At 46.0% G+C, this 24,929-nt stretch overlaps 1 protein-coding gene across 1 annotated transcript in view; it reads left to right on the plus strand.

The window, feature by feature from the left end:
* FER1L6 (fer-1 like family member 6) overlaps window positions 1-24,929 on the plus strand; it is a 115,170-nt gene that overhangs the window by 60,487 nt on the left and 29,754 nt on the right. The window contains exons 21-31 of the mRNA XM_027617208.2: window positions 2,282-2,431; window positions 9,793-9,903; window positions 10,165-10,326; window positions 11,436-11,616; window positions 14,092-14,309; window positions 15,788-15,910; window positions 17,379-17,418; window positions 18,614-18,729; window positions 19,995-20,126; window positions 21,033-21,158; window positions 24,362-24,489. Coding sequence (XP_027473009.1) covers window positions 2,282-2,431; window positions 9,793-9,903; window positions 10,165-10,326; window positions 11,436-11,616; window positions 14,092-14,309; window positions 15,788-15,910; window positions 17,379-17,418; window positions 18,614-18,729; window positions 19,995-20,126; window positions 21,033-21,158; window positions 24,362-24,489 — 1,487 coding nt within the window. The remainder of the gene's footprint in view (window positions 1-2,281; window positions 2,432-9,792; window positions 9,904-10,164; window positions 10,327-11,435; window positions 11,617-14,091; window positions 14,310-15,787; window positions 15,911-17,378; window positions 17,419-18,613; window positions 18,730-19,994; window positions 20,127-21,032; window positions 21,159-24,361; window positions 24,490-24,929) is intronic.

Below are 24,929 nucleotides of genomic sequence, written 5' to 3' on the forward strand. Positions count from 1 at the left end.
AAATGAGCAGGGACCTTGGAGAGCATGCCCTCTTGCTTCCTGGAGAAGGAACCAGAGACCCAGGAAAGTCAAATGCCTTGTTCAAGGTCACAGGTAGCTGGAAGCAGAGCCGGAACTTGAACCTAGCCTCCCTTGTCCATGCTTTCTTGCACACGTGGGAGTAGCTGATGTGGCCATATCCCTTTACACACACACATTCTGCTTTTCCATGTCTCTCTCTCTGCACCCTGTTGCTCCAGCTGTAAATCGGAGCTATAAATTGTATATGAGTTCTACTGTTGTGCATATAGTATAGATTTTCTGTAGAGACAGCCACAAAATAAATGCCTTTTAAATTGTGTTGTTAACAACATGATTCCCATCCTAATTACTTTTGTATTTGAAAACCAGTAACAATGATCAAGCATCTTTGCGAACTCCTAAACCAACCTGCTGCCCTTCGTGGATTTCCCTTTGCTTTCAGACCCCTTCCAGATCTCCGCTCTACGACTGCCCTCCTGGATCCCACCCAAGCCAGCTCCTTCACAGAAAAACAATCAAAGGGAAACGTAGGAGAGAAAAAAATATATGAAAACTTTGTATTTTCTTCCTGGAGAGATACATGTAGACACGCAGAAGGTTCTGTTTACATCTGGGGGGCTGCAGCTATGCCGGGCCCACAGCCCTGGGGTGGTGATCAGATGATTACATTCTGACTCTGCTAGAATGTGGCTCCAGTCTAGGACTTTTTCTCATTACCCAGTGGCTTGTACCTGCCTTAGGGCCTGCTGCCTCTCTAAGCAAGGAGTTTATATTTGGCAAATTAGCTCAGGTTTAAGTTTATACTCTTTTGTGCCCAGGGCAATTTTACCTAATTATTCCCAGCTTGGATCATGGACGACATAGACAACAGACCACTTGTGTCACGTCCGGCGTCACATCCATCCCGCGAGGGACAGTTCTGACCCCACCAGCTTTGTTTGTTTTAAAGTCAAACTCATCATCTAAAATAATTATAAATCATCAAATAATCATTCGTTGAAACGAAACCCCATCTCCACCTCAACCAAGGTTCTTTCTACAGCCAGGAGCACGAGTGCTGGTTTGAGTCCCAAGGCAATGAAGCAGAGGGGCTGTGAAAACCTGGTGGAAGCCGGGCGCTGACTGCCGGCGCCATCCTTGTACCTTGGAAGTCATTAATCCAACAGCTTTCACTCAATAAAATGTAATGAGTGCCTGCCCTGGGCTGGGGGACACAGCAGTGAGTAAAGCGGCAATGGGGCCATTCCTGAGATAAAGAGCAAGGCAGCCCCATGCTCCAGCCCCATGCTGCTCCTGGGGGAAGGCAGACCCACGCTCCGGGGAGCAGGTGTGGCGAGAAGCAGGAGACGGCGCGATCTCATAGCTCTTAAGGAAATTTGAGGCCCATGGGCATACGTACATACAAAAATATTTTAATGGCCTCTTTTATGACCAAGAAAATTGGGGCAGAACTGCTCTATCCCTTGAATACACTGAACTTCATCATCATCATCATCATATTACCATGTATTGAGCGCTCATTGTATACCAGTCACTGTGCAAAGCACATACATCATTAAGTCATTCCCCATGGCCCCATCAACAGGTGTTTTTTACTTTTTTTTATTATGTTATGTTAATCACCATACATTACATCATTAGTTTTTGATGTAGTGTTCCATGATTCATTGTTTGCGTATAACACCCAGTGCTCCACGCAGAACGTGCCCTCTTTAATACCCATCACCAGGCTAACCCATCCTCCCACCCCAACAGGTATTATTTTTAATCCCTTTTAAGACATGAGGCTCAAAAAAGTTGAGTAAATGGGCCAAGGCCGTAGAGCTAGAATGTAGCAGATTTGGGAGCATGGACACCGGTTTACCTGGACTCCAAAGCTTTTGCATTCCATGACCACAGTGGTGTCCTGCCCTGCAGAGATTTTGGAAAGTTTGGTGCCACCTTATTTCTTCTTTTTCTCTTCTAAGCCTACCCTAAGTGATTATTTTAACTTAATTCCACTGAGCTCTGTACATTGAGAAGACAGATAACCCCTAAGAGCCTTGGGCCCAGAAGTTTTCCCTGGGACCCCAAACGGATTCCCCTGCACTCTCCCCACTGCCCCCAGCCTTGGTCAGGGACAAAAGACGCTTGGCAGAAGAAGAGAGTGAGTTAGTAGCACGAGGGAGACACTGAGGCTGACAGTTTTAAAAGTGCACCGACGCAGGTCAGATCCAGGTAGGTATTGACGGGGGACAAATTCCTTTCTTTTCTGCCTTAGGGGAAGCCAGAGTATTTGGGTGCCACCGTGGCTGCTCCTGTTGTGAAGCTAGCTGACCAGGAGTATGAGCCACCCGGGCTCTGCTATCACCCCATCTTTTGTGGGAGCCTCTCCGGAGGGGACCTCCTCGCTGTATTTGAACTGCTGCAGGTAAGCAAGCTGGAAGTGTCATCTGCACTCGAATCCACCTTGTCTTCCTGGCCGGAGAAGGGCCCTCGCTGGAAGTACACTCCGTAAAGCTGTGCTTGGTCGCTCCCTGCTGCCCTGGGTCTGGAGGTGTCTCCTTCTTGGGATCTGGGAACTGCCACTTAACAGTTCAGGTGGCATAGGCTATTTCTAGAGCCCCTGTGCTGTAGGTCAGAGTCCCAGGATGAAAGATCCTTATGGGTTTGGCCAGCAATGCTTGAGCAGCCCTATGTGCACATCCTGGAGCTCACATGGACCATGAGAGGATACAGGGGGAAGAAGGAAGCAAACTTGTGGGCACTTACCATGCGTGATGTTTGCTGCCTCACATAAATTTCATCATGTAAACCTCCCTCAACCCTGTTGAGGTATTATGATTCCCATTTTCCAGATCGTAAACTGAGGTTTGGTGCAATTGACTGACCTACCTCATCATGCAGCTAAGAGCTGAACTGAGACCTTTAAAGCCTTTTGCTTCTTACACTGCATCACATAGTTGCCCCAAAGACAGGGAGCTCTTAATTGGTCCCATTAAAACATAGGGGAATTTCTGAATGTGTGCCTCAGAAGACTTTTCCAGAAAGCAGAGGCAGGATACTGGGGAGGGAAGCTGAGACTCTCAGGTCTGACTGGTCAGTGGAAAACCAAATGGGACATGGAGAAGACCTGGAAAATAAGTCACTAGAAGAGACCACTGCATTTACTGAGGCAGGCGGCACTTTACCTTTGGGTCACACCAATTCCTCTCTAGGTAACCCTGTTTTTCAGAAATCCTATTTAAAAAAAACCTCATTTAGTAGAGAAACTAGAAGGCAAGCACTCCTAAAACATAGAGACAAGGGAGAGGGAAGGTGACAGAGTCGGATCCCGTGGGTATGGATCTCATTTCTACCACTTAGTAGCATGTGACCTTGGGTAAGCTACTTAATTTCTGTTTCACCTGCAAAATGGGGATGATGATCAGTCTACTGAAAGTGCCTGGCATGGAATGAACACTCAACAAATACCACCTATTTTATTAGTAGTGGTAGTACGCCACAGAATATTGAAGCAAAATGTCTAATCCCGCCTATTTATTTCAGGTGAAGAAATTGAGTGGATAATAGAGAGGTAATGACTTGCTTAACAGGGCAGGTCAGGGCCTAGAATCCAGCTATACTGACCGATTCCCCTTATGGCTGAGAGGCTGGAAAGTGTAATGGGGCAGGGGACAGCTGAGAGTGCCTTTAAAAAAGGTCAGTGTTGTCAGTAGGAACATTTCCCAAAATGTGCTTCTTGGAACACCAGTTCAAAGACAGGGAAAAGAACGTTTAAGAAATGCTTCACATTCCATATTCCCGTAACTTGTTTTGTTTTCATTGGTCTTCTTTTTAAAGTTGCTTTTCATTTATGCAAGTGTTACTTTTTTACTTAACAGCATAAAGTTCCCTTTTTAAAAACAAAGCGTTACCTAATGAAAATGTTCACTGGATTAAATAGTACAGGAGAGATATGTGGTAGAGGAACGGCCGGCTTGGGAAAACCAGATCTAGGGCAAGGCTCCCGTTTCACGTGTCAGGAAGCTGAGGCTCAGGGTTAACTGACTGGGATGCAGTGAGCTGTTCTTTCACCACAGGAAGCTGCCTGCCCTGCTCTGAGCCTGAGTCCCCTAGTCCCTCAGTGAGGGGCTGGGTGACTGGTCCCTACAGGCTTACAGCCATCAAGGGATGGCTCTCAGGGTTCCTTGTCTTCCCTCCGACGGTCCCCCCTCCCCCATCCCTTCGTCTCTTCCTCCACACTGAGGGTCCCCCCTCACCCCCTCCCTCCACAGCTGAGGGCACCCCCTTCCCCCTCTATGCTGAGGGCCCCCCTCCCTCTCTCCCTCTACTCTGAGGGTCTCCCTCCCCATCCCTTCCCTCAGGTACCCTCAGTATGAAGGTCCCCCCTCCCTTCAAGCTGAGAATACCCCTCCCCACCTCCCTTCATGCTGAGGGGCTCTGCTCCCCTCTCCTTCCCTCTTTCCTCCACACTAAGGTTCCCCCCCTCATCCCCTCCCTCCACTGCTGAGGGTACCTCCTCCCACCTCCCTTCATGCTGAGGGTATCCCCTCCCTCCCTCTCTCCCTCCACACTGAGGGTCCCCACACATGCCCTCCCTCCACTGCTGAAGGCACCCCCTCCCCCTCCCTCCACGCTGAGGGGGCCCCCTACCCCTTTCCCTCCCTCTACTGCTGAGGGTACCCGGAGATCCCGCTGCTTCCCCCCAGCTGCGTTAATTGTCAGAGGTGAGCGGCCTAGGAGATAGAATCCATTAGGGTTTCATTAGGACTTCTCATTTGATCGCTTGTTCAGAAAGTAATTTGATCATCAGCACGACAGTCTTAGTATGTGAATCTTGTACATGCTGAGAAGACAAGAGCTGGAAAATGCCTTCATTTGTCCCTAGCTGCTCTCAGTTTTCATCTGTGCGTGGTTTGCTTCAGCCTCTCCCCCTCCATTACTGAAATGCTTCTGTGTCTCAGAAGAAGGATTTGGTAACTCGGCTCTTCCGTGTCCAGACTGAATTCACTGTCTCCACTTCCCTCTCCGACCCCCTGTCCGCCCAGTCCTGGCACATGGCCCCACTGTTCTCCACTGTTCTCTGCCTTGAAAACTCAGACTCAGATTTAATTCTTCTCTCTGTGTCTGCACCCTTAGCCAGGCCAAGCCTGTCTTCGAATGGTTTCCATCTTCCCTGCTGCCATATATCTCTTCAGGATCCTTGCATTGGCCTCTTTCCTGGTCTTCTAGCTTCTTACTCTTCTTGTTTATGACATCCTCCACATTCTTTCCAGAAGACAAGTCGGTTCATACCACTCTCTTCTTCAGAAATCATCAATGGCTCCCCACTTCTTACCTCTAGAAACATTTCTCAAACTCTATTCTGTGGAACACCAAATATAATCCCTCTAGTTACACTGAAGAGAAATTTTGGGAAATGCTTCAAATTATATCCCTCCTGGGGATTTGGAATGCCCATTACCATGGTCAACACTCTAAGAGGATCCGAAATTTCCCAAATGTTGTGACTGGGACAATTTTTTTTTGGCGGGGGGCATGATTTTCATATCTCATGAAAAGAAAGCCTGGCCCATAAGAGAATGCCAGATTTCCACAGCTTAGCACTCAAGCTCTCCTAAAACTTACCTTCAGACTGCTTCTTCAGCCTCATATTTCCTCATATTACTCTATACACACTCTGGCCTCTTTATGTCAGGCTACCCCAGGGTCCCTGACCTCACCACACAGATGAGCTCCTCTGCTTTTAGTCATGCTGTTAGCCCATCCTGAAATGGCTCCCCACTCCACCCACCTCAACATTAACCTAAACCACCTGTTTATGATAATGGTCATCAAAGTTCAGAACAAGATATGCCTCCTCCAGGAAGGTCTCCCCACCCTCACCTTGGTCAAATTAAATGTTTTCTCTTCTTCCATCCTTTAGCACATTGCCTCTTTTTCTTTTTAACTCTGGCTACAGTAAGGTCAATTGTTTACAGGCTTGTGTCCATTAATTTGTAAGGTTTTTGAAGGCAGGACTATTTCACTCATTCATGCAGTCAAACAAATATTATTGAGTGTCCACTGTGTGTCAGGCATGTTCTTAAGGATTCGTCAGTGAGGGGTGCCTGGGTGGCTCAGTCAGTTAAACATCTGCCTCCAGCTCGGTCACGATCCCGGGGTCCTGGGATTGAGTCCCAAGTTGGGCTCCCTACTCAGTGGGGAGCTTCTCCCTCTCCCTCAACCCCTCCCACACACTCATGCCCTTTCTCTGTCTCAAATAAATAAATAAAATCTTAAAAAAAAATAAAAAGAATTCATCAGTGAATAAAACAGGCAAAACTCCCTCCTGAGACTTATATTCTAGTGAAGGGAAGATAATAGAGGATACTATGTAAATTATAATGTAACAGCAGTATGACACATGCGAAGAAGAAAAGGTAATGCACTGGGAGATGTGGAGTGGACAGTTGGGGGAGGGGGCAGTTCGACATTTTGGGGGAGGGGGCAGTTCGACATTTTGGCATCCAGGGAGGCCTCACTGAGAAAGCGGTATTTAAGTCAAGACCTGAAGGAGAGAAGCAAGTCGGCCATGCTGGTATCTGGGCAAAGAGCATTCAATGCAGCAGGAGCAGCAAATGCCAGACTCTGAAACCTAAGTGTGCCTGGCATGTTCAAGGACAAGCAAGGACACCAGTGCTTCTGGAGCAGGGTGTAGATCAAGTCAGAGGGAAGAGATCATGTGGAGCACTGTGAGGAGTTTGGCTTTTATTCTATAAAAGATGAGAAGCCAAGAGAGGATTTTATTGAATTTTGTTAAATTTGTCTGATTTATGTTGAAAACTATGGATGCAAATTGGGTATATGCTGAAGGGGCCCAGGGGGAAACAAGGAGGCCAACTGGGAGGCTCTTCAGGTAATCCAGATTGGAGAACTGGAGACTTGGATCAAGAGTGTAGCCATGAAAAAGGATTCTGGCGGAGTCCACAGGATTAGCTGATGGGTTGGAAGTGGGGTATGAGATTCATCTCCACGTCACACGTGGAAGCCAACAATAATAGACGCACATAGTAGACTCTCAATACATTATCTTCAAACATGTCTCACTCATTCACAAAAATATGTGGACAAAATCTGAGCATAGGGTGATAATGTTTTCCTTGCAAGAGGATTTAAATTTGCTTCTGAGGTGGTTTGGGGCACTAGCAATCCTGGCTCACCTGAGTCCAAGATGGCGTGAAGTCAAGCTTCCACCTTTGCTGTCTCCAGTAGACCCTTACTCCTAGGGAATTTACACGTGCCGGAAAATGTGCCAGGCACCTTGCATGCTGTGTCAGCCATTCTTCACAGCAACCCATGAATTAGACATCATTATCTTCACTTTGCAAATGACAGAACCAAGACTCAGAAACACTGAGCAACCTTTCCAAGTTTGCACAGCTAGCAAGTGATGGAGCCCTGGGCTGTGCTACCCACGGCACCAAAGAAGAGGGATATCGCAAATGTAAATGATGGGCTGAGGGACACAGAGGACGCAGAAAGTCTTCTGAGCAGCAGTGATTTTCAGATGAGCAGGACTGGGATTAAGGTCATGCATGACCCCGAGAGTGGCACCTGTCTAAATTTCACACCCTAGGTCCTTGTCCTGGCCCTGCATCTGGATCTCCTTTGAGGTCCCGATATATTGTCTCCACTGGGATATTAGAGCAATTGGCTTTTGGACCAACCTATTCAACCCACCTCCGATGCTTACCCTCTTGCATTTATAACCGTTCTTTATCTTCCTCTGGCCCCATGTGCTGAGTAACTACACACCACGCAGATTTGTAAGCCAGTAGCCAACCCATTTCCCTGTGAAAATGTCTGCCCTTGGCTGGGAGCAGTCATTCAGTCTACACCATGATGCAGAGCCCTTCAGGGTTGGTGTTGAGTTCAAGGGCATCTGTCAGGCACTGTGGAACAAAGCCTCTTCAGAACATTTCCTGGTGGCCCCGGAATGAGGAAACATGAGGTACTTTCATAAAAGCCCAGCCAGGGGCACCATCCTATGCCACCACCACAGCTGTTTTGTGGCTTTCCCTCTAGAGCTAGAGGAGCAGTTAGCTTTCTCAGGGAGGCAAGGTCTTGCAGGCTGAGTCGCTCAGGCCAGGCGGTACTGGGCGTGCATCCTCACAGCTTCCAGCGCCTTTATCTCATCTGGTTCTGCAGCTTCATTGTCTCCAGCCTCTTTGGCATCCACGGTGTCTGCTGTCTTCTTTGTCTGAGCTTCCTTGTAATTAGCTTAACTGCATCTGTCGTTGCCAGCTAGAATATATCTGTGAAGAAGAAATGGTGATAGGTTTGTGCTTTGCCTGTTTTGAGGAGCAATTAAGCTTTTTTGAGCATATGGAGCTAATGTGTCAGTCAGCCAATAAACATTTTTCAAGAGTCCACTGGATGTGGAGCACTGCTTAAGGGGCTTAGAGAATGAAATGAAGTAAATAGAGGCTTCCTCTTGGTCAAGTCAGACAAACATACCCAGTGCATCTGGCTCTCAAAGGGTTTGAAGGGTCATCTGGCCCAATATCTGGGGCCCCAGAGAGGGGAAGGGACTCATACAGGGTCACACAGCGGGGCCTGGTTTCTGGGCTCAGGCCACTAATTTCTGCACTAAGCTTCCACAGAGGACACACTGCATTCCAAGGACCAAAGGGTAGGAGAACCACCACAGTGACTGGGGTCAAATCAGGGACAGCTTTTTGGAAGAAGTACACATTGAGCCAAGCCTTGCAGTGTGGGGTGTCCTTCGTAGACTTGCCAAGCTCTTTGTGTGAGATTTCAGTGAAGCATGGGGATTATCCTCCTGCAGTTTCTGTATCTTCAAATGCACAGGAAATGATACCTTTTCATTCTGGAGGTTTGTCTTCAAAAAGCTTCAATTCTGGGGCGCCTGGGTGACTCAGTTGGTTGGGCGACTGCCTTCGGCTCAGGTCATGATCCTGGAGTCCCGGGATCGAGTCCCGCATCGGGCTCCCTGCTCAGCGGGGAGTCTGCTTCTCCCTCTGACCCTCTTCCCTCTCGTGCTATCTCTCATTCTCTCTCTCTCAAATAAATAAATAAAAAATCTTTAAAAAAAAAAAAGCTTCATTTCTGTTTCACTGATGAAGATGTAGTCTCTATTTGACTAAACACAAATCTCTTGGGGCTCCTGGGTGGCTCGGTCAGTTAGGTGTCTGCCTTCAGCTCAGGTCATGATCTCAGGGTCCTGGGGTAGAGCCCTGCATTGGGCTCTGTGCTCAGCGGGGAGTCTGCTTGTCCCTCTCCCTCAGTCCTGCCCCCCACCCCACTCGAGCTTTCTCTATTTCAAATAAATAAATAAAATCTTTAAAAAATAAATAAATATGAATCTCTTTTGTAGTAGTATGTAATGGGGGGGGTAGCTAAGTCTCAGAGCTCAGAACCGGACTAGAGCCCTTCTCCACACCTCTGCTGTCATTCCAATGTTATTTCATCAGCTTGTGAGGACCCACTTGTCTTTTCTTCTCCCCTCTGTATTGTGAGCTTACCTAAAGCTTATTAACCTATTAACTTTGTGGCACATTGTAAGTGCTCACTAAATGTTGGTCACCCTCGTGAGGGTGTCAATGAATAAATATTTGTCAATGAATAAATCATTAAGTGTGGTAAAATGCACTGTCTTGGCTACACTTTAAGCTGGAAACATGAGTTTTGTTAAGTGAGTGTCATATGGATGAGGTGGTTGCTCGGCGGCGCTGGTCTTCCTCATCTCTCCCCCACCTTCTAACCAGCACTTGTTCTGTGTGGTAGGTCCCATCATCTGGGCTGCAAGGGCTCCCTCCCATTGACTCACCGGATGTTGCCCAGATCTACCCAGTTCCCGCCAACATTCGGCCAGTGCTGAGTAAATACCGAGTGGAGGTATGGTGCAGGGGAGGACTGAGTTGTTCTTTGGGGCTAAGGGCAGTGGTGCATTGCCATACCTGCCTGTGTTGTCTGAGGGAATTGCGGGGTGGAAATGAGGCATAGCTGACAGAACGGGGCCCTCAGGGAGCTGCACGGCCCTGTCCCAGAAGAACATACTTTAGTTCCCAGGCAGCCCACTTGACCTCCCACACGCACACATGCATGTCGCCTCCTCCCTGGGTCTCTGAGTGACAGCTCGGCTGGTCCTCTTGTCAGGTCCTCTTCTGGGGAGTCCGAGAAATGAAGAAGGTGCAGCTGCTCTCCGTGGATCGCCCTCAGGTCCTCATCGAGTGTGGGGGACGAGGAGTCAAGTCCTGTGTGATCCAGAGCTACAAGAACAACCCGAACTTCAGCGTCCAGGCAGACGCTTTCGAAGTGGTACAGCCTCTCCTTCTCCTGCCCACTCATTCCCTTCACTTCCGCAGATGGGACCCTCTCCTTCATTCACTTGGCTTGGGGAGATGCTTCAGAGTTTTGGGTGTCCACTACCTACAAGGAAGAACAGTCTGAGTAAAAAGCAAGGATCTCAGAATGGGATAAAATGGACTTTTGTTATTGCTGTTGCATTGTCTTGTTTTTAAAGGTTCAGTAAATCAAAGCAGGTGGACAGTGGTTCCCAAAGTGTGGCCCCCAATTCATCAGCATCAGCATCCCCTGGGAACTTGTTAGAAATGCAGATTCTCAGGCCCCGCCCCAGTTCTGCTGAATCAGAAACTGCTGGGGGTTGGGGCCCAGACCCCTCTGGCTTAACAAGTTCTCCAGTGGTTCTGATGCATGCTAAAGTTCGCAGACCACTGGTCTAGAAGGTTTCTTAATGAAACTTATTTTATTGGTTAGATTTTTTAAAAATTATTTGTATGTACCATGTCAGTGGCTTGCATGTGAACTTACATTTCTAAAGTGATGTTTTTTGACACCTGAGCTTCTATTTCAATATTTCAACACACATATTTGTGTTCTGATCTGGAACTAACTGTGAAGAAGGTTTGCTTTGTGTGACACAGCTCCGGTGGACACATTTCTAAATCAGCAGAGAGTGGAATTAGAGAATGTGCACGGTGTTTGCAAACCTGTCACGCTGGGTGTCGTTGAGCCTCTGGGGCCACTGGGAGACAGGAGAGGGAGGGCACTGGCCCCTTACCCTCAGTTCCATTTTTAATGTGTCCACTTTCATCTGTTTTCTATCTTGGGCCTGGCTCAGCGTTCAGTTGAATTGGCAGTCTGTGATTTTTGCATTTTACACCTGGGATGACTTGTCAGTGCCATCCCTCATATTATGGATAATTGTTCCCTGGTTTGGAAGGCAATGCTCCAGACTTCTGGCCAGCTGCAGGGGTGACCTGGAGGGGCAGAACAGAAAGGCAGGGACAGAGGGAGGATGGGTGCCTGGCTTGCTTTGATCCTGCCCCTAAACAAGTCAGCAGGGCGCCAGCAGCGGGGCTCAGGCCAGGCAGTGCTCCCCACTTCACCCTGGCCTCTCTTCCCAGGAGCTGCCTGAGAATGAGCTTCTGCACCCACCCCTGAGCATCTGCGTGGTGGACTGGCGAGCTTTCGGGAGGAGCACCCTGGTGGGCACCTACACCATCAACTGTTTGAAGCAGTTTTTGTGTAAATCCAAGGAGCCCCCAGCCCTCACCTCCCAGGTGGACGGAACCCAAGCTGAGCAAGGTAGGAAGCACTTTCTAGATTCTGGAGCTTCAGACTACAAAGCCGTCGTGCCTGCAGAGGCCTGGTAGGGGACCCCAAAGGAAGTGGGTGCCCCACCGTCAAGTCGAGCTTTCTGAAGAATTTGCTCCTGCAGTCCCCTCAGCTTCTTCAGCTGCCAGGTTCTGACACTAAGACTGACATCAGGGTCAGCTCCTCTAAGAAGGCTTCCACGAATATGAGTCCAGCTCCCTTCCACCTCCACTCCCTGACATTTCTCTTTGCTTGATGTTACTTTGATTTGTTCCCTTTTGGATCTCAGGTGCAGAGTGGAGTTAACTGCACTTCTCTGCTCGTGCTGTGTAGTCATCACTGGTCTGGTCAAGGCTTCTGTCTCATACGCACTGCCCTCCTGTAGCTTATGCCCCATCCCCACTCCTGCCCCCTCCTACTGCAGGCCCCACACTGCCCCTCTTTGTAAAATTTCAGTCCATTTAAATGACATATATAACACGATGCTGTAATCTTCATTTGGTTTCCTACTCTTGTGCTCAAAGCAAGGCTTTAAGATCTATCCATATTGCTGTGTGTACATTAGTTTGTTACCACTACCCGCTGATCCACCCCACTTTGCTTTTCCTTTCCCCTCATATTGGACCCCTAGGCTGCCTCCAATTCTCCACTTCCACAAATGATGCTGTTATGGATATCCTTGTGAACGCTGCCCAAGGGAGGATCCTGTGTGGGATTTTCTTTGGAATATACACCCAGGAGTGAGATTACTGGTTCCCAGAGAATATGCACATGTCATTCCACCGAGTGCTACTGCCAGAGAGCACTCTAGAGAGCTGTGCTGGTTTACACCCGTCTACACCAGTCACACCAGTTAACGTTCTTACCATTACTGCATCTGGAGTACCATTTTCTTCTTTCTCAATACCACCTGCTATTATCCACCTTTCTGAGTGTTTGTTTTGTTTTGGTTTGGTTTTTGTCACTCTGCTGTGTATAAAGTAGTGTCTCATTTTTATTTCAGCTTGGTTGTCTCTGATTACTACTGAATTTACACATCTCTTTACATGCTTGTGCCACCTTGATTTCTCTCCTGTGATTTGCTCACATCCCTTGCCCAAGTTTTATGTGTTGTTTTTTTTTTTAATTTTCTTTTTGGTATATTCTAGATATCTAGATCCTGTAGATTATATCTTCTCCTACTCTGATAACTGCTAAGCTAACCTGCCTGTGATCCCCATCTTTGAAGAGAAATTCTTAATTTTAATGTAATCATATCCATCTGAATTTTATTTTATTTTATTTTTTTAAAGATTTATTTATTTATTTATTTGAAAGAGAGAATGAGAGAGAGAGAGAGAGAGAAAGAGAGAGCACACGAGAGGGGGGAGGGTCAGAGGGAGAAGCAGACTCCCTGCTGAGCAGGGAGCCCCATGCGGACCTCGATCCCGGGACTCCAGGATCATGACCTGAGCCGAAGGCAGCCGCTTAACCAACTGAGCCACCCAGGCGCCCCCCCATCTGAATTTTAAACTTCATGGCTTGTTCTTTCAGAATTTTGTTTGAAAACACTTTCTCAATTCTTGGTCACAGAAATGTTGTTTTATATTTTCTTCTATTAGTGTTATGTTTTTAAGTTTCACATTTAGATCTGCAGTTCTTTGTGTTTGTATATGGTTTAAGATAGGGAGCTTGCTACATTTTTCTCCATAGAGTACATCATTTTCCCCCAAAAGAGTCTACTTGCCCCATTGTTTTGTGCTGTCAGCTTTTTCATAAATCAAGTAGCCATACATCCCTAGTCTATTTCTGAACTTTCTATTCTGACTCACTGCTCTCTCCATTTCTGTGCCCAGCACAGAGTAGATGCCTATCAAGTGTTTATGGAGTTGAATTTGCTGTTGAAAAGTCAGCAACTGGGGAACAAAAACTCCGGAGGCTTCCAGCTGGGAAATGTTTCTAAGTACTGGATTCTACAGCACAAAATGGAAAGAGGACCCTTGGCAAGAAAGGACAGTGTTACGATCTTTTCACTGGATCATCAGTCCAGTTAAAAATCTCACAAAGTCCAGGAACCTACCCCTGCTCCCTGATGAGCACATGCAGTCACGTGTCTAGAGTCTAGCCTGCAGTTGGGAGCTCACAGACCTCTGGAGCCTCCAAAGTTTCCCTGAGTTAACTGGGACTGGGAAAAGAAAACCCACACAGAGGACCTGTGCCCTAAACCTTGATATGCACTTTCCTTATGACCACAGTTATTTAAAATAGCTCTGAAGGATCAATAATAAGTACAAGCATGTATTGAATCCTGATTATCCCCAGTGAGATGGGTTTTTTCACCATCATTTTGTAAATAAGGAAAATGAGGGTCAGAGATATAAGAACTTGCCATATTTGAATCCAGATCTGTCTGACTCTCAGTACTGGATCTCTGAAATGACCACCATGCTTTGCAACTCGGTTGACCTGATATACTTCCAATTTCAGCTCTTTCAGATCCAGATGAGCCCTCTGGATCCCTCGGTTTCCCCCAGGAGCTTCCAACAGATCACATCTATGTGGATATTGAGCCACCTCCCACAGTGGTACCCGACTCTGCCCAGAATCAACTAAGCAGCGTGGTTGAAATCCCTGACTCATCTCCTGTGCTTGAGCCCAAACCCAAACCGGCAGCCCAGGAGCCACCCAAAGATAGTAAAGCTAAGGTCAGACTGTAACCCCTTTTCATATTTACAAAGCTTTGCTTTGGAGGCTCTAGATACTAATCCTCCCACCTATTAGCTGTGTGACTGTGAGCAAGCAACTTCACGTTTCTGAGCGTCAGTTTCCTCATTTGTAGAATGAGCATACTGATACCCACTTCACAGATAAGCCAATGTATATGAAATTCAAGTGCTAGCCAACTGTGACAGTCATATTTAATTGAACAGAAACTCTTCTCAATTCATTAGCTTGGAAAAATAATAGTTTCTGTATCTAGACCCATTCCACAAATATTTAGAACCTACTTTGTACAAGGACAAGTAAGGAAAAAAAAAAAAAAGACGTATTCTCTGGAGTCTAAAGCGAAATGAGATTTCTAATCCTTAGCTGAGATTCTGGAAGGCAAGATGGACAAGTACACAAAGAACCATAAAGCATGAATGTGATGAATCTTTCTAAGTCATAAATTTGAGTGCAAAATCCTGGTGTGTCAACTGACAAAGCAGCAGCCAGTTTTTAAAAAGTCCAGAGGGATTGCCTGCCCAGCATATGGTAAAGGCTGAAATAAAAAGCAGAGTAGGACAGATTAAGGGATATTTGCTCAGGCTGTTCCTATTGTATCAATGCTCGATATGACCCTCCTTGGCCCCCAAGGGCTTCTCCGCATCCTACCAGCAGAGCACCTGCCACTTCCTGTTAGAATTCCGGCTTAAGTGTGCATTGCCACCATAAAATTGTGGGCCCCTCCAGGTCACAGATGATTTTCTTAAAGATATCAGTATCCCCTGCTCTTGATAGAGTACCTAGCACATCATAGCTACTCCAGAGATGTCTGAGAGCAGATAGATGATGAGTATGTGATGAGTTTGTCATGGGACCACTGTCCTCTCCCAAAATGCCTCCTCTCTCCTGTTTATGCATCACGCCTCTCCTGTCCCTCCATCTCCTCCTGCTTATGTTGCTGGTGTCACTGATTTGCACCCATTCACCAGAAATGATGCTAACAGGAAATTGTCTACATTACATCGCTTAATCCTCCCAACAGTGAAGTAGGCAGGTATGATTGTTCCCAGCAGAGGAAACTGAGAATCACAAAACTTATATTAATTGCTTGTCAACTAATGTCTTTCTGCCATAGCATACTGTATCATGCCGCCTGCCTGTCTCTTCTACTGAATGAAGCTTCCCCGATGCGGGGATTGTTTCTCATTCCCCTTACATCCCCAGTGTCAGGCACAATATCTCACATCTGTGTGTTTAAGTAATAGTAAATGTTTGCTGAATAAATGAGCGAATGGATGGGTTGATGATTAAAGTATCATTTATGGAAATGGTACAGAGAGCTACAGCCTCAAAGGCTGCTCACACCCTCATCTGCTTCCAAGGGGACCTGTGTGTTCTCTTCCTCAGGAAACCAGCCAGCCACCAGCAGGCAGATCCATGAGGCCTCCCTAATGCTCCATCCCTCATCTCTTGTCAGGATGCCAGGAAACCTTCTCGAAGGTCAACCAAAAAGAGAAAGAGGACCATAGTGGATGAATCTGCTGAAAACGTCATTGACTGGTGGTCCAAATATTATGCCTCCCTGAAGAAAGCACAGAAGGTAGAGTGTCTCCTCGCTGTGACGGTCAAGGGATTCTATAGGAAAACACGACGCCCTCCACAACACCCTCCCACACCCCTGCAAACCCATATCATCCCCTTCTAGATTCTACTATAGGTTAGGCCCTACTCAGGCACTGTGCTTTTAACTGCAGAAAGGTTCAAAGCCTGGAAGGATCCAGAATTGCAAAATCTTCACCCTCTGGCTGGAGCTGACCCTAGGACACAGGCTCTGTTGTAAATGCTGGAAGGATGTTCAGTCCGGCATAGCATCTAGAGATCTGGCCCCTGTCAGACTCTGAAAGGTCCAGCCATGAGAAAGGGGGTCTCTGGATAGATGGGCATAGCAATGGGGGCTTCAAGTACACCTGGAGATACCCAGATCAAAGGGCCCCAGGTCTCCAGCAGGATTCTAAGTTCGTATGGGAAGCTATCAACGTAAAGGCAGAAGAGTTGACCTTAGCAAATGCAAATAATGAGCAGGTTGCCAGAGCAAGCTTTGTGTATATGGAACAAGAAAGGTATTGAGTTACAAAACTGGAGAACCACTGGAAAGTGGGTCGAGATTCAGGCAAAATCTCAGGGGCTGAATTTGGTAAAACGTCTTACCCTTGAGTAAACAAGGAAAGGAAAATTAGTCCTATGTCATCGCATTCAGTTGCATAGAAACTCTTCTGATTCTTTCATTTTTTTTTTTTTAAGATTTTATTTATTTATTTGACAGAGAGAGACACAGCGAGAAAGGGAACACAAGCAGGGGGAGTGGGAGAGGGAGAAGCAGGCTCTCCGCCGAGCAGAGAGCCCGATGCGGGGCTCGATCCCAGGACCTTGGGATCAGGACCTGAGCTGAAGGCAGACGCTTAATGACTGAGCCACCCAGGCGCCCCTGATTCTTTCATTTGTTAAGACCATAGTTTCTTCATCTAGGGCTACCCATGAATACTGATATATAGTTAAATAAACAAGCCAAACGGTGGCCCCTGCCTCCAAACTCCCTCCTGTTGCTGCAGTGGACACTACCAATCCCAGTGAGGGCTCAGCCCTTTTCCTTACCCTGCTAACCTCCCCAACCCCTGGGACCAACCCAAAGACCCAACAGCCTGGCGTGCCAGCAGATAGAACTCATGGTGCCAACTGGGTGATGCTCCAGGGAGGTGGGAAAAGAGGGGAGAGAGGTAGTGGCCTAGAGGGGGCTGTGCACACAGGGCAGGGAAGTCTGCAGCTTGCTGGTGCTTTTTTTGGACACATGGGCGCCTCTTCTGTAGGGACAGGTATCTTGCTGCAGGAGGGTCCTGCTCTATCAGTGAGGCTTTGCTTGCGGGCTTCTTGAACACAGTTTGCATAGTCTTTTAAAATGGCATCTCCAAGAATGCAGAAGGCTAAGATGATGGAATTGGAACTGTTGGCCATCAGGACTCATAAATGAGGCATGGTAGGGTCAATAATCTTATCTCCCTCTTTTCTCAAAGGAAAAGGAGAGCAATCCCAAGGAGAAAAGAGGCAATGCAGGTAAGTTACTTGAGCATGGAATCTGGCCATTGGGGTGAGAAAATACTAGAAGGAAGCAGTGGGAGGCACGCTCGTGCTCCACTCCCTCATTTCCCACATGAGGAACAAGCTCACGAACATGACAACACTCTAAAAAGGTCGTGTAGCTGATTTGAGCTGGACTGGGACCAGATCTCAGGTCTCCTGAACCCAGTTCAGTGCTGGAACCACCCTTCTGGCTCCTGTCTTGGTGTAGAAACAGCAAAGCAAAAGCAGGAGGAAGCTGGCATGATGGGCCAGATCCAGCGTGGTGAACTTTAATAGAGGTGACCCGGGTTTTAGGTTCCCAATTCAGTTAAGGATCTCATAGATCTGGTTTGGCAGAAGTTCAAATGAAAGAGGCCGGGGATTTGAAATGACCACAAACTCGATTCAGGCCATCGGTAGGTCTTGACCTAAAATCAACAGTGACAGCAAGTGGTGGTGCTTTTTCAGGTGACACTGAGAGAAGCAGGAGAACCAGAACCAGTCTCACTCAGGTCCTCAGCCACTCCTAATTGGCAGATTTCATCCCAACACCAGCCTCATGACATTAGCCACAGCATCTTCACTTTGCAGATGGTAAAACAGAGGTACAGAGAGATTGAGTAGCTAGCTCAAATTTATACGCTGGAAAAGAGCAGAGCTAGAGGTCTGTTCCAGATGGTGTTTTCCTAGAGTCTGTTCCTGAGTAATCTCTCTAACGACATATGTGACTTGGTGCAAGACCCTTAACATAGCTGAGCTCGGGTTGCTGAACTAGATGAATCTCAAGTCCCTAAGCAGATCTGAGAGGAAATGTAACTAAAAGCTTTGGGTCTGTCCCTCTTGGGTCTGTTCTTAGCCAGTTGGATGACTGGGCAACATCCTTCCTTCCTTCCTTCCATCTCTGGGCCTAATTTAATGAATTCTTACCTACACCGGGGCAGGCCAGCACGCTGCCTGGCCCTGGGGGTCTGTTGTCACTGCATTGCTCCGTGAGTGGTGTCTCCTCCCATCCTGCAACACACAGACTTTAGGGCTGTATGTAGCAACTCTGCAGTGACATGTTACTATTTCTTTTTGAAAACAAAAGTCCTGACACCTGCAGGAACAAAGGGAAAGAGGGAGCTTGACTCTGTTTCTTCTCATCTCATCAGCACTGAGAAGTCTAACAATTTCCACTAAATATCCACAGAGGCAAAACCAGATGAGGTAGTAGTAAATATAAAAGATGGGCCAAAGAAGAAGAAGGACAAGATGCTCAAGAAGAAACCCAAAGAAGATGAAATCCCCAACCTGGCTGTCTTGCAGGTTTGTGGACATGGCCGTCTTGACCAGGGGTGGGAAGCTCCAGATGAGGGTTCTGTTAGTGCTTCGGTCAACCCTAGTAATGCCTTTGTCTGAACTAACTTACTTTGTCTTCATTATAATCACTGATGCAGAGAAACGAACCTTAACAAGCATGCAAGCAAGACAATGGAGCTTGCTAATTTTCTATTTTCTGTGTCCTCATATTGAGAAGGAGCATAACTTACATTGGTTAGCCTGGATCCAGCAAGGTAACTTGCGGTGGATGAGTTCCCCTGGCTCACCTCTCAGAGCTTGACATCATCATGCTCAAAATACGATCAAAATAGCAGGAGTATTTTTTTTTAAGATTTATTTATTTATTTATTTATTTATTTATTTATTTATTTGAGAGAGAGAGAGAGAGAGAGAGAGCATGAGTGGGGGGGAGGGGCAGAGGGAAAGAGAATCCTCAAGCCAGCTCCTCACTGAGCGGGAAGCCCAAAGCAGGGCTCCATCCCAGGACCCTGAGATCATGACCTGAACCAAAATCAAGAGTTGGCTGCTTAACTAACTTAGCCACCCAGATGCCCCTAAATAGCAGGAGTTTTAACTCTCACTAAAGTCAGCTCCATCAGACCAATCTTAACATTAGTCAGAGGCTATTAGCTAGAGGCATATTTATGGATATGCAAATTCAGAGTATGAAAATTACATATAAGAAATTTAGATAAGTAATTTTGATAGGAAATTTGCATAAGTGATTTAATTATATTACCAAACCTAAAACTCAATTCAATTTTGCATTTCTAAAGTACATATATACATGTAACTTTGTACTTGGAAAATTCACGTCTATATGTATGATAATAAAAAATATTCCATTGTTTCGTATGTGCTAAGAATTAGATGCTTAATGGACATTTATTGATTTGAATGTCCTCAAAATCTTATAGTCCAGATACAATAACCAGATGATATCAATTTGCTATAAAAAGCTTTATCATATTTATCATAATATATTATATATTTTAAAAATTTTGATTTAGCTATACTTCTTGGAACTTCAAAGTTTAGCCAAAAGATTTTATAAATTTCAGAGTGGTAGTTAGTTCTAGGAATGCTGAGTCAATCATATTCCTTTTTTTGCTAAAAATAAATGAACAGTGGCCTCAGATTTTTCGAATGGGCATATATCAAGGCTGGTTTTGGAGAATCTTGGCGCTTCTCATTAAATCAATCCTGGGTCTTCCTTCCTCTGAGCACTCTCTTCTCCCTTCTCCCTGAAGATATATGATGGTGAACTTGAGAGTGAATTCAATCATTTTGAAGACTGGTTGAAAACCTTTGAGCTCTTCAGAGGCAAGTCTACAGAGGATGACCATGGCCTCGATGGGGACCGAGTCATAGGGAAGTTTAAGGCAAGTTCCAAAGTTAACCCTTTTATTTGGCTCTCCTGTCTGTAAATGACTGATGTGACTCAATTCTGTTAATGAGATTGTGGTGCAGGATGTGTATAAGAAAATTCCCTAGTCTTTATGCAAGAGCTTCTCTAGAACCCCACAAGGTCTAGCCCTGGTCTTTTGAGATATTTGGCTTGTGGTCAATGAAGTGAGTTGGAACTCAGTCTGATGGGCTATAAGGAGACAGAGTTGTTACCTAAAAGGATCACTGAATTTTATTTTGCTTCTCCCACCCCTGACCTACCAAATAGATGATCTATGCAGACGTACTAATTGGATGATTAAACTAATCAAACAACACTAACTGTTCATCCTGGCAGACTCTCGGTGTCAGCATCACAAAGAAGCAGTTGGCACCTTCCTCTGACCTGCTGTGCACTGGGCCATTTGGTGCAGGGCAGTGTGTTGGAAATAGCACAGGGACTGCAGGTGGCCCCTCTCTGATATCGTAGTACTAACTCGCTTCGTGATCTTGGACCTGACCTCCATGGGACTCACTGGCAGCATCTGAAAATAGGAATACTGCAGTAAGGCTTGAAGGACCTAGTGGGGGAAAGCACCGGCTCAGCTCCCTGTGTGTTAAAGGTCCTCAGTATCCCATCTGATGCTCCTGTCCACATTCCTCACAGAACAGCCCTATGAGGAGGTGTTATTGTACCAACACCGATTCACTGACATACCGTGAAGCACCTCAGACACAAGCAGTTTATGTGGACTGCCTGAGGACACCCAGACACAAGGGTAGCGCCAGCCCAGGTCCTGCTGGGTCCCAGACTCCACTCATTTTCCCAGCACTATGCCCTCTAGGGCTTTGGTGGGGCATATGACCAGCTCGTTTCACTGGGTCATGCTTTACCATTCCAGGGCTCCTTCTGCATTTACAAGAGCCCCAAGGATTCCAGCATTGAGGACGGTGGGCAGCTGAGAATCCAGCAAGGGGTTCCACCCAACCATCCCATCAAAGTCCTGATCAGGGTGTACATTGTTGCGGTAAGCTGTTCTTGTTTACTCTGAGGGATGGTCTTAATCTGCTCAGGCTGCCAATAACCAAATACCACAGACTGTGGTGAGGTAAATGACAGACGTGTATTTCTCACCATTCTGGAGTCTGGAAGTCCACGATCAAGTTGCCAGCAGAGCTGGTTTCTGGTAAGGCCTCTCTTCATGGCTTGTCAGTGGCTACCTTCTTACTGTGTCCTCACATGGCCTTTCCTCTGTAAGCATGTAAGCACGTGCACGCGCACACACATACACACAATGAGAGTTCAAGCAGGAGAGTGAGAAAGAGAGAGAGCCAGGGAGAAGGAGACCTAGTGCCTCTTCCTCTTCTTCTAAGGCCACCGGTCCTTTTGGATTAGGGCACCACCCTTATGACCTCATTTAACCTTAATTAGCTCCCTAAAGGCCCTGTCTCCAAATATAGTCACATTAAGGGTTGGGGCTTGGACACAGAATGTTGAGAACACACACTGCAGTCCACAACAGGGGGTCTGAAGTTTGGTTGGTAATGTGCACATTTGCTGGCTTTTCACTTAGGGAAAATACTTCCCAGGCATACAAGACTGCTCTGGGTCGCTTCATTTGCTCTCTGTGGTTGCCTGATAGCTGGGAAGAAAACCAAATAGGCCTGGAGCAGGAAGCTCACAGGCAAAAGAGCAGAACCAGGGCAAAGCAGAATGGCTATCCCTGTGAAATCCTGCCCCAGGCTCTGGCTCTGCACTGTCGCAGTCAGAAATTTCATTTCAAATGTATTTCCAAGAAAAATATCTTTTCTGCTCTAGGCTTCCTACTTTCTGATAATGACAGCACTACATCAGTTTTTATTTAAATTCCTGTTAGTTACCATACAGTGTAATATTGTTTCAGCCGTACATCATAGGGACTCAATACTTCCATGCATCACGGGTGCTCATCCTCAGGTGCCCTCCTTAATCCCCATCACTTATTTCCCCATCCCCCACCCTCCTCCAGTGATAGTTAAGAGTCTGTTTCTTGGTTGAGAGCACTACACTTCAATTATGAAACTTTTTGACCTGATTGTCCGGAAGCTTGGGGCCACATCTGATGTTCAATCAAAGCAAATCTCTGCTGAACCTTTATGGTTCATGTATTTGTTTTCATATCCTGCCCTTGGAGTTGATTTTCATAATCCTATTTGATTGCAGTAGTCTTATTTTATACTAAGTTCCTTGTTCAAATTGCCTATATTCTTTTTTAGAAACATAAATGAGGCATTAAACAAAGATGTATTATTCTTTAATACCTAGGGAAAATCTAAATAATAAGTTAATTTAAAAATCTTTTAGGGGCACTTGGGTGGCTCAGTTGGTTAAGCATTTGCCTTCGGCTTGGGTCATGATCCTGGGGTGCTGAGATTGAGCCCCGAGAGGGGCTCCCAGCTAAGCAGGGAGCCTGCTTCTCCCTCTGCCTGCCGCTGCACCTGCTTGTACTCACTCTCTCTCTGTCTCTGTCAAATAAATAAATAAAATCTTTAAAAAAATCTTTTAATTTAATAAAATATCCAAAAATGTAAAAAATGCTACTACTTACAAGTTGCTCCAAGAAAGAAATCAAATCTCCCCACCTCTGCAATTCTATCCCTAGAAATAACTCACTTTTCTTATGACTATGTAAACACATCCATCACTATAGTTGAACAATGTGGAGGTGAGGGGTGCTGACCCCCCTCTCAGTTGAAAATCCACATATAACTTTTGACTCCCCACAAACTTAACTACTAATAAGCCTACTGTTGACTTGAAGCCTTACTGATAACATAGCCAGTTGATGAACACATATTTTGTGTATTCTATGTATTATACACTGTATTCTTACAGTAAACTAGAGACCAGAAAAATGTTATTAAGAAAAGCATAAGAGAAAATACATTTACAGTACTGTACCGTATTTATTGAAAAAAACCCACATGTAAGTGGGCCTGCACAGTTCAAACCCACGTTTTCAAGAGTCAACTGTATTTACACTTGTCTACAGCTACATCTAAGTACTTATTTAATAGACTCTTGCTTCATGCATTACATATTGATCTCTTTTTCTCTTATATAGTATAACTTGGTCATTTTCCAGATCAGTACATATAAGTGTTCCTGTTCTTTGTGGTAGACACCTAGTGTTTTCTTGAATTAATGTAGTTCCCATTTATTCATTCGTTCAACAAATATTAAGAAGACCCTGTTCTAGGTCCTAGAGATAATGTAGTGAACAAGATAGACGGCACCCTTGCTCTGATGGAGATCACACACTAGCGGGGGTGGTGTGGGGATTAAGAAAGGACAAAAATAAACAGAGGAGCAGATAAATGAGATGAATGTCAGAGATAACTGCTATGTGAGGGATTAAAACTGGGTGATGTGATGAGAGCAAATGGGGAGGGGGTATTTTGGATTTCTGTATATTGGGTTTCTCCCTAAGTAATTAACATACAGGTTATTTACAAATCTGGCTAGTAAACAATGCTCTGATGAGCATCCTTGAAAACAGAGCTTTGTGTGCTTATGTATTCCATCTGTAGGACAGAGTCCTAAAAATGGGATCGTTTCTCACTCAACTCTCATTTCTGCAGAGTTTCTCACCAGCCCACTATCTGGGCCTTCGCTTAGAAAGCGTTTCCTTGGGATGGGTTTAGGCCCAGCTTGTCTAGAAGCAGACCTCACTCTGAGAAACAGACCACTACTCAGCTGGCCCATGCTAAATGCAGGCCTAATGGAATCATGGATTCAAAGCCCATCAGTTGTGGGATGGGCCTTCACGTCCCCCTCCCCATGATTTTACAGATAGCTCTTGGAGAGGAGACATGGCCTGCCCAAGATCATACAAGAAATAGGACTAGAACTCAAAGTCATGCCTTCTGGCTCGTGTCCAGCATAGTGCTCATTACTCTGTGCCAAGCATTGCTTTCCTCTGGGGAGATGTCTCCAGAGAAAGTTTAACTTGAGAAAAGCCAATAATTTTTCTTTCAGCAGCAAAATGGAGAGGCTAAAGCAGTGGTTCTTAACCTTGGCTGCACACTGGAATCATCTAGGGAGCTTCTAAAAGTCCTAAAGCTCAGGGTCAATTAAATTAGAATCTGGGGATGGAACTCAGGCATCCATATTTTTTAAAAATCCCAGATGATCTGAGTGTGCAGCTAATGTTGGGAACCACTGGACCAACAGAATTTTCTTTCTCTTCAGGCATTTCATCTCAGCCCCGCTGATCCGGATGGCAAAGCAGATCCCTACATTGTAGTCAAGCTTGGCCAAACAGAAATCAAAGACCGGGACAAATACATCCCTAAACAACTGAACCCAGTATTTGGAAGGTCAGTGGCCATCTGGGTCATGACATGCTATCCTGTGTGTGTTTGTTCCTGCTGTGTCTCCGGGGGGGCTGGTGTGTATATGTGTGTGTCTGAGTGAACGTGGCAGGAAGTTAAGCTGACCTCTTGGTAATCACCTTCGTAGAGAAGCGCTAAATTCTTTTGTGGTCCCTTCAGGAATTTGGTGGTATCTGATGATTTTCATGCCCATAGTTTTCCAACAATGATTTTCTTAGATCTTAAATATAAGAGGCGTCTGAATGGTCATCAGATTCAGCCTCCTGCCTTTGGACAGAGACTTCCTTTTTATAAACAAGCCAAGGGCAGCAACAGAGAGATTAAAAACTTATTCAAGTTCACACAGCTCATGAGGAGGGGAGAAGGGGCCATACCTTTGGTCTTTTGTCTCCTATCAAAGGGATTTTTCCATCAGATCATTTTGC

The sequence above is a fragment of the Zalophus californianus genome, chromosome 4 (genome assembly GCF_009762305.2).
Source record: "Zalophus californianus isolate mZalCal1 chromosome 4, mZalCal1.pri.v2, whole genome shotgun sequence".
NCBI lineage: Eukaryota > Metazoa > Chordata > Mammalia > Carnivora > Otariidae > Zalophus > Zalophus californianus.